The sequence below is a fragment of the Guyanagaster necrorhizus genome, assembly GCF_019112545.1.
Source record: "Guyanagaster necrorhizus MCA 3950 unplaced genomic scaffold BT62scaffold_6, whole genome shotgun sequence".
NCBI classification, from domain to species: domain Eukaryota; kingdom Fungi; phylum Basidiomycota; class Agaricomycetes; order Agaricales; family Physalacriaceae; genus Guyanagaster; species Guyanagaster necrorhizus.
In genome coordinates, this window is record NW_025064885.1 from 905105 (window position 1) to 918084 (window position 12980).

General features: G+C 38.2%; 2 protein-coding genes across 2 annotated transcripts; both read right to left on the reverse strand.

Annotated features, from left to right (window-relative positions):
• Positions 1 to 1800: 1800 nt before the first annotated feature.
• On the reverse strand, positions 1801 to 5557 carry BT62DRAFT_1002746 (uncharacterized protein; the record flags this gene model as incomplete). The annotated part of the gene is made up of 2 exons (XM_043176875.1): positions 1801 to 2184; positions 5549 to 5557. 2 exons carry the CDS (start codon positions 5555 to 5557, stop codon positions 1801 to 1803), a joined length of 393 nt encoding a protein of 130 aa, XP_043042664.1.
• Positions 5558 to 7572: 2015 nt separating this feature from the next.
• BT62DRAFT_917789 (uncharacterized protein) lies at positions 7573 to 8599 on the reverse strand (the record flags this gene model as incomplete). Its single annotated transcript, XM_043184061.1, is given in 8 exon segments — positions 7573 to 7592; positions 7644 to 7665; positions 7771 to 7806; positions 7868 to 8094; positions 8159 to 8239; positions 8291 to 8356; positions 8376 to 8394; positions 8588 to 8599. 8 exon segments carry the CDS (start codon positions 8597 to 8599, stop codon positions 7573 to 7575), a joined length of 483 nt encoding a protein of 160 aa, XP_043042665.1.
• Positions 8600 to 12980: the final 4381 nt, after the last annotated feature.

Below are 12980 nucleotides of genomic sequence, written 5' to 3' on the forward strand. Positions count from 1 at the left end.
TCTTAGATGACTGCTGACAGGAGTCTTGGAGGGTATCTGTATGGCTGCTGCTGCTCCTCCTCTTTCTTAGAATGCCTTTGAGTCAAGCTCCCAGGCTCATCTTCTGTTTCTTTGGGGTGTCGGACAGAGTTTTAGACAGAGGGAGGGATGTCATGGAGGAGGAGGTCTGGCATGACATTTCAGAGGATTGTGTGAATGCGTTGGAATTCTTAGTAGTGTCAAATGGCCCAGGCAGTAATAGATTGGTGTCCACGGCACAGCTGTATGATCACCAATAAACTGATCAAGGTTCCAATGATAGAAGTCAAGAGTTCAAAGAACTCATGTGTAAAGTTTGGATCAGACAGATTTAGAGCAGGGGGCATTCGGTTTCTCAGCACAAATAGGCTTGAGAAAAGGAAGTGAGAAGTCTCAAACTAATTGTTAAGCCCAAATTTCACATGACTAGAAACACATGATAAACTGATAGAACCTCACACTTCGGGTTATACTGTCAGAGTCCACTCATGTGTGACTAGCATTGTGTAGTCAAGGCATTTGCAGTTTGCTCGAGATAAGATGATGAAGTAAAACTTTAGTTTGAGACTGGGATGTTACAGCGAGAACTAAACTACTTAAATACTGTTCTGTTATTGCATTATAAATAACTGTTCACAAAAGATATTGTCTGCTGTAGAGCTGTTTCCCCTACTGTTGCCAGGCTCTCCACAAAAGCTGTTGTCTTACTGTGGAACTGTGGTCGTGTACTGCAATTTGGGGACAAAAGGAGCATTGTCTCTCCCTTCACAGCACACAGCAGTGCAATAGGAGAATGACCGACTGGGCTGCTGAGCTAAGCGCTCCCACGGTTATAAGCACTGGCCTAAGCACCCTGACTAAGCAAAGATAGGAGTTATTTCCAAAGGAAAAGAAAGAAAAATAGGAAGAAAATAGGAAAAATCGTAACACCTCAGGGCTTCTTCATCTGTATCTTTGCTTGCCCTCTTGAGATATTGTTCATATGGATATGATCCCTCACTGTCCTCATTGTCCTCCTCATCGCTCTCATCCCTGCTGTCCCCTTCCCCAAGGAGAGAACTGACAGGTGGGTTATAAATGGACGGCATGGCTGATCATAGGGTCACTGGGGACTCCTGCACTGTCCTGGATGCTGGGTCTGGCATTACTAGAGCTGGCTCCTGTGCTTGTTTGATGAATGGGAGGGTTACTGAGCCGGCTATATCATGTCCCTTCACACACTCTCATCTCCTCCAGTTCTTGGCTATAAAGGCTGAAGTAATGTTAGAACTCGAGATTGAGGAACTGGTGAGTAACCCTGCTTTCCAGGAATCACTGGAGAGCCTGGTTGGAGACGTGAGCATTGTCTGGTACTCAGAGCCTATAGGCTCCAAGAATGGAGTCAGCATCCAAGAAAATGGTGTCGGTTTGAGCAGGATACTAAGGGGTGGAAGGTCGACTGTTATCGGTCCTGCCTCATCTGATGGCCTCGATGCTGGCAGGCCCTGTCCACAGGTTGGTGTCTGAATCAGGCTTCCTGAATAGGGATCCTGAGTCGGTGCAGAGTCTATACCAGCCTGAAGAGGCTGATCCCATCCTTTCAGCTTCTGCTCTCCTTCTTTGCTCTCTTCTCTGTCGATCATACTCCATGGCTTTGTACTGCTCTTGGGCTTTATTTCATATATACTCAGCAAGCTCTTCTTGGGCTCACCTGATTTCTACCTGTCTGGCTTGGTTCTGCTGCTGCTGCTGTACTGCGTCATTGTAGTTAAAGGAGACTGTGAGGTCTCAGTCCAGGAATATTCACCATATAATTCTGTCCTGGGCAATCCTTCCTCTTGCACTGGTGGTCCCAATTTCTGGCTTGCTCTCCACATGGAGATGTCGATGAGGGTCCCTGGCTGCAGAGATGGCAATCTCGACATTGGTATAGTCAGGGTGTATTGTTCTCCCATGCAGGTCATTGATCCCCAGCCTGCTGACAGACTGGCTGGAGCTGGAGTTGGGCTTGATGGAGATATAAAGGGAGTTGTGGGGAGAGTTGGGGCCTTCATGGAGTCTCAAAGCCATCCGAGCGGCATCAAGGGAGTCCCAAGCATGGTTTCCAATCCCTGAGGGGATCAGGGAGAGAAAATGCTCAGGGGATGAGACTGCTAGAGCAATGTTGTCAGAGACCTTCTCAGGCTCCTGAACAACATTCGTCGTCCATGGGTTTTGAAACCCTGCAAGAGCAGGGTGGCAGTTTCTGCTATTTTGTCAAGGGGAGTACTGAGGTCCTTCTTCCTTGTGAAGGCTCCCTGGATGCAAGTCATTATTCCTGGTTTCTGATAAGAGTCACCCTTGCAGCTGGAAGAACGTTCTGACAGAGGTGGAAATGTCATGGAAAAGAAGGTCTGGGGTTATGTTTCATAGTATATATTGAATCTGCTGGAACACCTGATAGTGTCTGACTATCCAAGCTGTTACTAATTGTCATCCACAGCAGAGGGTGATAATGGCAAGAAGGCTAAGCAGTGTTCCGATAATGGAGGCTATAAGCTCAAAGAAGTCATGATTCAAGTTGGCGGTTGTTGCTGAGGGCATTCGGTTTCTCAGCACAATTGGGTTTGAGAAAAGAAAAGTGAAAGCTTTGAGCTAATTGTTAGACCCAAGCGTTATGTGAACCTAAACACATGATAAACAGATGTCCCTTCGCACTTCAAGGAATCATCTGAGTTCACTAACTGTGTCTTCAGGTCAATGTATCACAAGACCATGATAGAGGCTCAAGAGTAAAATAGTATAATTATAAACTTTAGCTCAAAGCTGAGGTATCCCAGCAAGAATGAGCTCCTTTAAATACTGTACATGGAGATCTAATAATACTTGTTCTTATTGTGGAGTTCTTGTTGTTTTGTGCTGTCTGTCCTTGGGCATCATTACTGTACATAAAAGGGCGATTGTATTCATCATGTGTTGCTATGAGTTTCTGAAGAATAGTGGTCTAGTCATTTATGATGACTAAGCTTGTTCCCCATGATGCTAAGTGCTGGACTTGATGCCCTGGTTGGGTCAAAATAGGGGTTAAAAAGGGGAAAAGGGGAATAAAAATTGGGAAATCATAACAATAAGGTAGCTCATAAGAGATTTTATGTGATCCATGAGTTAATAAAAATTTACTACTGGTGGCCTGACATGAGGGCAGATATTGCTTGGTATGTCTGAATTTGTCATTTATATCAAGTTCAGCAGATAAGACAAATTTATCTGCCTGCAACTGTTGCTGTACCTGCACCCTTATTTTCAAAAATGTACATAGACACTATGCTCATGCTGGTGTCTGGATAATACAAGTATATTGTGCAAGAGTGGTGTTCTATGAGCTATTATTCAGAATTTAGATGTTTGTGAAGAGAAACTGTATGAACTATAGGGGAATGGATTTTTAAAGACATTCTCTGTAGATGGAGATCATTAGTCAAAATTGTTACAGACAACAGAAATGCCTTTGTCACAGTTATAAGATATTTCAGCAAAAGATATCATATCAACCATATCAGAATTTCAGGGTATAATTTATGAGCCAACAGAATAGCTAAACAGCCTCACTTTGATGTTCAGAATAGGCAGGACATTCATGAGGCAAATGCTTAGAACTTCTATCACAAAAGGCACAGAAACTAGCCCCAAATTGTTGACCTTCAAAGGCCATATAAGGAATGACATGTTCTGAAACCTTCTCAGCAATCTTCTGAGCATTATTCAAGGTTTCTTCTCTAGCAGCAAGAGTTTCAATATTCAAAGAGTCATTCCAACTATCTGCATCTGCACTACCCTAAAAGTCAAACAAAAAGTCAGTATCAAAACATGAAATAGAAATTTCAGAACATACCTAAGAGTCAGAACTGTCAACTGTTGACTCAGTTTGTTGCAGGCTGCCATCTTTATTCAAAAATCAAGTAGCATCTCTTTTGTTTGAAGGGTTAGTACCAGTCCAAAAGGATCTGGACCATGCAGCTTCATTACTACCTGCAATTGGGAATTCCATAAAGACATTGCCATTAACAGAGAAACTAGGATGGGGCAAGTCCTTGAGACATTCAATAATGCCCTGTACTGTTTTAAAAACAGTAGGAGTGTCACTGTCACTGGAGGTGATTCTAGAATGGTATCAGTTGGACAATTGGGCCCAGGCAGCATGGTAGTCATGAAGATGAATAAATTGTCAGACACAGTTAGAAAACTGTTTGAACTGAAAATTCTGATGGAAATCCAAATAATGGATCAAAATTAAAGACTATCAGAAATCAGCAATGTCTCTCAAGTAAAATAAAAAGTTCACTACCTCAATATCCTTAGCTTTATCAAACCAGGATTGCAGAGTCTCAAAAGTCAAATTCTAAGGTAGGGCTAAAAGGTTTAAATGCTCAAGTCAAACAACAAGCTCAGACAAGGCAGGAAGCTTTAGAGAGAACACAATAATAGTTATAAATTGATAAAGAACATTCAGTTAATACACTGTCTTTTATAGACAGAAAAAGTTCATGAATGATCAAAACAGATGACTTAAGTATTCATCATAGACTTATAAATTCTAGCTATGAATATGGCTGAAACCCCAAGAAACTGAAAATTCAGCCACTTATACCAAAAATTCACAATCTGACATCAAAACTATTTCTAATATTAATCCTTATGACTGGAAAATTTTAGTGGCAGTCAAAACCATTGAAAAATTGAAGTCAGGGGGAGGAGACATGGTATTTATATTGTAACACATTTATAAAACACATAACACTGCATAGATATTTGCAAACTAAAAAGTTTGCAAAGTCATAAAAGAAACTCACTTAGAAAATGTAAAATTTCCAGTTTGAAAAATACATGAATATCTCTTAATCTAGGTCAAACCAAAATAGTTGGTGAAAGAGAAGTCATACTTAACAACATCAGTAATAAAATCATAGACATATTACACCTCAGAAATATGATAAAGATATTGGCCAATGAGAATAGCCTGTTGTAAAGGCAGATTCCAAGAGTAGGGAGAATCTCTCCTGGTTTTCATCTATTCTGCCAGATTCAGTAGGTGTTTGTTTTGTTGACTCAGCTCTTTAGGCTGACTCAGAAGCTGATATGATATTTTAAATGGATGCCAGCTTAAAAAATGCATTATCATTCATTTTTGCAGAAAACAGTTTTGTATATCAGCTTTATCCACTATCATCTAAAGATATGATCAACATCTTCTTTCTTGAACTTGTTGCCATTCTTTCAGCCATCTATTATGCAGTATCTCTATCCAAACCCTCTCATCACCTTTTACTTTTCACAGATAGCCTCGATTCTATTGCTGTATTTGATTCTCTATCAGTATCAGAATCTCTTTATAATGGACCCTTACTTGGAGCTGCAGGCCTGATACTTCATTCAGGAATTGATATTTATATTTGACATATTGACAGAAAAGATAATATTCAGGCTGATATGCTTTTTTGACTCCTTTTGAATAAATATCATCATAAATTCTCTGCTGACCACATTTGCACTTTCACTCCACCAAGAGACCTACTGCCAGCATGATGGAGACAATCTTTCTAACTGCACTAGACAAGCATGCTCCTCACATTGCTCACTCAGCTTTCTCTCTTTCTCTTCTTGATAAACATATTCTGTTTCTCTAAGCTCATGTGATTGAGCTCAGAGCAGCAAAGAGTTATGCAACAGGAGTATGCAACTATATATAGTTTTGCATTACTTATACACTGCTGCTTGAACAGACACCACTTACTCTCAGCAGTTGCAAATATCTCATAGTGCAAGCTACTATCCATAGCTCAAGAAAGATGAGAGGTGATCCCATATCCCAAAAACTACTCCTTCAATTATTCTATTTGATCATCTTTTGTCTTCTCACTAACATCTCAGATTCTTATGATGATCTCTTATTTGCCACCATCCTTGCTTGCTGCTTCTATGGCTGCCACTGGTCAGGTGAGCTCATTTGGAAAAATGACAAACAACTTCAGGACTTTCACAAAATAATCAAACATTTTTTCTTCATTCTCCAAAATAATGATATACAATATTATCTTCCTTACAACAAGTCTGACCCCTTCTACCATGGTACTGACATCCTACTCACACAATAGGAGCTTGCTGACCTAGTTGCACTTCTATCACAATATATAAAATGTTGAGATCTTCTTCATGGCTCACATGCTCCACTCTTCCTCTGTGAAAATGATGATATTCTATCATGAAATTGGTTTGACAAAATGTTTTTTACAATTCTAGACAGAAACTTTGGTGGTCACTCTGCTAGAGCTGAAGGAGCTATGTTTTATGTATTGCTTGGACTTTCAGAGTCTATCATATAAGCTCTTAGTTAGTGGTCTTCTAAAACATGGACCACTTACATTCAGGAACACCCTGTCCTACAAGCACAACTATAATTGGCATATATATGCATTCATCATCCCCCTCCCTAATCTGCAATCCATTCAATCTTCTTGAATCACCACCACCACCTCTCACCAACTAAAAGTATATAATAGCTATTTACACATTGCAATTGATTTGAGGGCAGTCTCTGGGGCCCTCATTATAGCTGGTTACATTCCACTCCTCAAGTGAGCAGCAGAGGCCATTGTAAAGGCAGATTCCAAGAGTAGAGAGCATTTTCACAGGTCTCTGTGTGACTCTCAAGATTGTCACAATCTCTGTCAATACAGAGATACAGAGTTCCACTTGTCCATGAAGAGGGATTGCCAGTGCCATCTCCATCTCAGTGCTGAGTCTCAGCTGATGCTGATTCATGAGAGACATCAGCACCAGATGTCTCTTCTTTACTCCCACTTTCATCCCACATCTCTATGTAAGATGAGCTCTGCTTTCTCACTGTCAATCTTTCCTGACCACTAATCCTAAGCTTTGAGACTTCATCTCCTCCTTCATGTCAGTAACTTCTGTTGCCTAATGAGGCTCCACCTCTTCATTTATCTCACAATTGGCTCACTTGAGTAGTCTTAGCTTTGCCAGACTTAATCAATCCTCATTCAGTATTACTAGACTATTATTGTACAAGTCATTGAGTTTTTTGTCCTCCATCCACCTCTCTCTTATATTACTAGATAGCCATTCACATGTTGCAATTGATTTGAGGGACATATGAAGAATGTTATTATTGGAATTTAGTCTTAGCAAATGAATGCCAAGAAAAGCACAGCCACTCTGATAATTCATATCATAAATCACATAAAATTAAAAGTTTATATACCTTATAAAGAAATCAGAGCTCAAGTCACACAATTATAAATAAAAACTCAAGCATCCTAAGACATTAAATTATTACAAAGTATTAAAACTATAAAAATATGTGAAAAATTATTTCTTGTTGCTTGATTCTGACTTCTCACCACTTGGCATCTTCTTGGCTTCTAAATCTGTCAACTTTTTGCCCTCAGAAACACCCTTTTCAAAAAGCTGAAAAACCAAAATAATAGTGTCAAAATGGGTAGCATGAAAAAGATCAGGAATATAGCCTATGACATTGTTTATTTGATGAGCATTTCAGCAAAGCTTGTGAAGGAGGCCTCAGATTTTGGTGACAACAGCTATGGAAACAAAATAAGAAAAGTTTGCTAAGATAAAAGAAAAGAACTTACAAAGCTCAGAAATGAAAATAGGCTTCAAAGTATTAATAAAGGGCTTGTTGTGAACTATACAATCATACTTGTGAATAGTGCATCAGAAGCACTTCATCAAGCCAGAATAAACACTCTGGCATTGCACATTAGCTCTCTCATAAGCATCACAAGCTTTGCTTATCTAAAAAAGAAAGTTAGCAAATTTTAAAAAGTTTATAAGATAAAAGAATGAGAGGACTTACAAAATAGCCAATCTTGTCAGCCAATTCCTGTTTGAAATATGTGCCTTTGCATCTGACAAAAGCCCCAAAGTCTTGATCAGGGACTAGAAGATCCATAGGCTTTAAATCTCTTAATTGAATTTCTCTAAAACTCTTAGAGATAGGCTTTTCTAGGCTGCTGCATGTGTGAACTTCCTTAGCCATCTTTTCCATGATCTTGCAAGGGCAGCTAGTACTTAGTTTAAAAGCTAGAAGTTCAGAGTCAGAAATAGAAAATTTCATAAAGAAAAGAAAAAGACATATAGCTTATACTGCTCTGATCTCTCTCAGCAATGGTAGCAGAAGAATCTCTGTGAAGATGTTTGGAGGCAGATGCCTCAATTGCCCTTCCAGCTAGAAAAAAGAAACTGGATCAGTTGTAAAATATTAAAACTAAGAACACACTATCTTGCATACATTTGTTGCTTAAATCAACAATAGGTGGAGGGATCAGCAGATGAGCCTTGATAACTGTATGGTCATCACATACAGAAGAAGTTACTCTCATACTAAAAATGAGATTTTCTATAACAGAAAGTTAGAAACAAAGACTTCATAAAATAAAAATTTTATATACTATTTTTAGCCCTTGTCAAGAAGGGCAGCACATCTGAACTTTTCCTAGGAATATTAGGAGGACTCATCCTCTCAGTTGAAGGAATCAGAATTTAAAAGGCAGAAGGGCAGGCCTCAGTAGATGACTGAGATGCCCATGCTAGAAGCTTTAACCTAAAGCCAAAACTAAAACCATCTAAAAGAAAAATTAGAAAAAAAAATAATGCAAAATTAAAAATTTCATATACTATTAATGCCTTAGAGATCAAAACAGAAGGAACCCCAACTTTTGAAGGGATAGGAGGGCCTACTAAGACAGAAGCTTCAGATGCAGAAGATTACTTCAGCTGGAGAAAACCAAGGACAACTCCATATTTAAACTAGAAAAGAAAGGATTAGCAAAATAAAAAGTTTAAGAACAAAAAGAAATGTATTGTTTTCACAATAAGAAAGTTGTACTCTTTGACTGAATGTTTCCCCAACTTAGTGTTAATAGTAGCCAACATCTACCACAGCTGTTGCTTCCAACTGGCCTATTTCTTGTCAGAAAGGAATCCCTCTTCATTCTTGTGCCAGGCAAGATACAGCTATTGCCAGATGATCAAGACAGAGTGCACTCAAACATCCATGTGAGGAGCTTTCTCACAAGAATCTGGCATGTGGGCCAGACAATAATGGAAGGCAGAGAGAGCATTAATGAGAGACATAGGAGACATATGAAAGATGAGAGGTATAAGAAAAGAATAAAGCCAAGATATATTGGAGAAACATAGAAAAGTTCATAAATTTTATATCTCAAGGAAACATGCACAGACCAAGATCAATGCTAGCAACTAAAAAGTTTGCAAACTTTACAAATATTCTTGTCTCAGAAAATAAAGCACTTTCTGATAGATGAAGAACACTCAATCAAACTTTGTGAACTTCTTGATGCAATCAGAAATATGATTAGGCACATATGAAGCCAAATTAGATATCCAAAGCAACCAACCATATGTTACTATCAGAAAATATCAGAAAGAAATTTGCAAAAGAAAGTTCACTGGCAAATCAATAAAAAATTAAAGTCAGAGAGAGATGATAAGTCACTAGGCTCTATGCACTCTGAAATTGCAGACTTCAATAATTATTTTTGACTTCTGCTCTTAAACAGGCTTTCAATAAACCAATCATTTCAGGTTCAATGGCAGTAGTTTCATCAAGAGCTATTCATTACTCATAGACATTTCTTTGTGCATGAAGATTATATGTTATATATAAACTTTCCATTTGTCTGCAAACTTTTTTTAGCCTTATGACTCTTCTCATCAACTATATGACACACAAACTTTCTATGCTATAATAAGCACCATAGACATGGTTGGCACTATGATAATCAATCAGACATATGTCATTATTAGTATACATGTAGCATTCTAAGGCAGTCTATAAGGTCTATTGCAATGTATATACAAGGCTGGCTGTAGATGTCTAAGCTTTTCACAGCCAGCATGTGAAAGGGTAATAGGCTGCAGAGGACTAACTCTGTTTTTGGTTAGATATATAAGGAATATTAGAAGGACTAGTGTACTATTGGCTATATGAACTTTTAAATACACAATGTTTACTAAAAGCCTCACAACCTTCAAGGCTTCATATAATAAAAACTTCACTAGGCTCACTAAGCTAGTACTGCAGTTACAAAGACTGTTTAAATGTAGTGTACTTAGTATTAGTAAAAGAATAGTGTAAGTAGTATACAAAATAACATACAAAAAGGAGGACAAGCAATATCAAGACTACTTGACACTCATACTAAAACTGTACACCAGTATGACATCTCTCCAATAGAACCAGCTACACAGATCATCTATAGGTCAATATTCTTCAACTGAGAGTATCATAGCATCTCAACAACTCTACAAGGCTTGCATATGACAATAGTGAACTTATAAATTCATGAAATATTGTCTTGTCTTACTTCATCCCCAAAAAACATAAAAGAAATCTGTTGCTCTTGCATATCATTCTCACACTGCCTAGATCTAATAAAAAACTTTGAAAGATAACTGGAAAACATCAATTATTTCTTTAGACCCCACTAAGACCACATATAGGTTGCACCATCTATTACTCAGATCCTTATGTGATATTTCTGTTATAGAAAAGTTCATATACATACTGTGAGTCACTGTAAACAATTCAGAGTCTCATATCTATATAGCTACTTCTTACTATATCCCTTTGGAGATTAGTCACTATATGGAGGTATATGACTAGACTCACTTGGACCAGCCTTCAGATTCTGTGCTTTGGTTTCATTTACTGAATAAATTTTATGTTTCCTACCTGCAGAGAGTCTGCTAGACAAACAATTTCTAGTTTATCAACTACCAACAGGATGACTGTACCAAATAGCTTGCTCTTGTCACCTTTGAACATAATAACTGAGTACACTCAGTGACCAGCAAAATCCCCTTCTATATCAACTATGACTGACACTCATGTGTTGCTATCACAGAATGATATAATACCTTCACTCCAGCTTTCTTTAATTTTGCTGCCCTCATGTTCTCCATTTATACTGAAACACACACTGCTCTTGAAAAGACCACCATAGCCATGAGGATCTAATATGACAAACACTACTGACCAGCATATACATATGCTATGAATGATAAGATATGGCTGGATACTACCAACCTTCATCTTCTTTGCTCAAAATAAAAGCTCACCAACAAATAGACCAGGCTATTCACAATCCTCAGCAAAGTCAGCACCTCCACTTATCTCCTTTATCTCCTTGATGCTTGGTGCATACATCCTGTTTTTAATGAATCTCTGTTATCCCTTTATATTGCACTGGCATTTTCAAATCAAGAATGATCACCTCCTCCAGAACCCATTCTTGTCAAAGAAGAAGAGCATTATGAGGTCAACCAAATCCTCCACCACAAGCTCTGCAAAGTGTGTGCCTATAGCAGGGGCACTAGAACAATCATTGATTATCTTGTCAGCTGGAAAGGCTATGGACCAAAGTCTAATCAGTGGATCAACAAGCAAAATATAAATGCTAATAATATGATTCATGATTATCAACTGTCCTTAGAATGATCCATCAGGACAATGGTCTTAAAGAGAGAGTAATGTTATGATTTTCTTATTTTATTTCTTTTCTAGCCTCTATTTTCCAATTAGTCATAGTGTCTATTTTTATCTTTAGCACTCAGAAGGCATGAAACATGCTTATGTTACACAATAAACCACCTATGCCATCATTCCTTCAGCAGCAATGGACACCTCAATAATAGACAATACTATATTGTACCAGTACTAATGACCAGAGACAATGAGCACTATAGCACAGAATCACACAATTAGGTAGAACTATTATTATCTAAGGACTCAACAGTATATAAATAGTGTAGCTCTCACTGTATATACTCAGCTTTGAACTAAAGTTTATTCTATACCACTTCATCTCAAGCTGACTTGTCTCTGGCCTTGAAGCACAATGCCTAGATAACATATTTAATGAACTCTGTCATGACTGTACAAACTCAATACAGTGGCAGTTTATCATGTGTTTAGATCACATGTAACTTGGGCTTAACATCTTGTTTCAAGTCCTTTCTCTTTCTAAACTGATGGCTGTACTTGGCTCACTCACACTCCAGCCAGTCATATTCCTCAAAAATAGCATGGATCAGATTTTTAAAATTAATCTTCTTATTGAAACTGAACAGCTTTGCTGCTATAATGAGAGTTGATATATGCTTGGCAAGATAGAGGAGAATAGAGGTGAGAATTGTTGAGTGATAATCCTTCTCCTCAATAATAACATTGATAGAAGTTAATGACTTTTGTTTTATTGACAGACTGTCAAGAAACTCATGAACATTGCTCTTAATTGGGCAATATGACTCTATAAACTGCTGCTGAAGATCAGTCTGTGCATAGCCACTCTTATCAGTGAACTCCTTTTCAATCTTTGTCCAGGCTTCAGTGACTGTGGAGAGATGCTGGATCTTCATAGTGACTAAATCAGAGATCTTCAAGAGCAGAAAGTTCTTAGCTACAGCCTCATCTTTCTCTCATTCATCTTGCTCAGCTATGAGGGCCATTGTGAGTGCAGTGAGAGTGAGTTAGAGCTTTGATCTATCAAAGTGATCCTATTTCTCTTTGGCTTGAATGCCAGTAGAAAAGCAGAGGTAGAAGATAGACCAGTTGTCACAAGATATGTTTAGTGTAGAGATATTTGATGGTAGGCCTGTAGTTAAGATAAAATAGCAGAAGTCATTTTGAGTGTGAGAGATAGAATAAAGTAATTCTCAGAGCTATATAACCTCTAAAAAAGTGATGCATGTTTGTAGAACCTAATAGTATATACTGTTAGCTATCTTCTAGACTATAGATATCAATTAATAAGTTAAACATAGTAGTATAGGTAAATAGTCACCCTCACACAGTGTAGCAACAAGCAGAAATGCAGTGAGAGTGCTTGACAGTCCATATTCAGTATATAATGCCCATCCTGACATAAAAAGGTATTAAGCTCAGC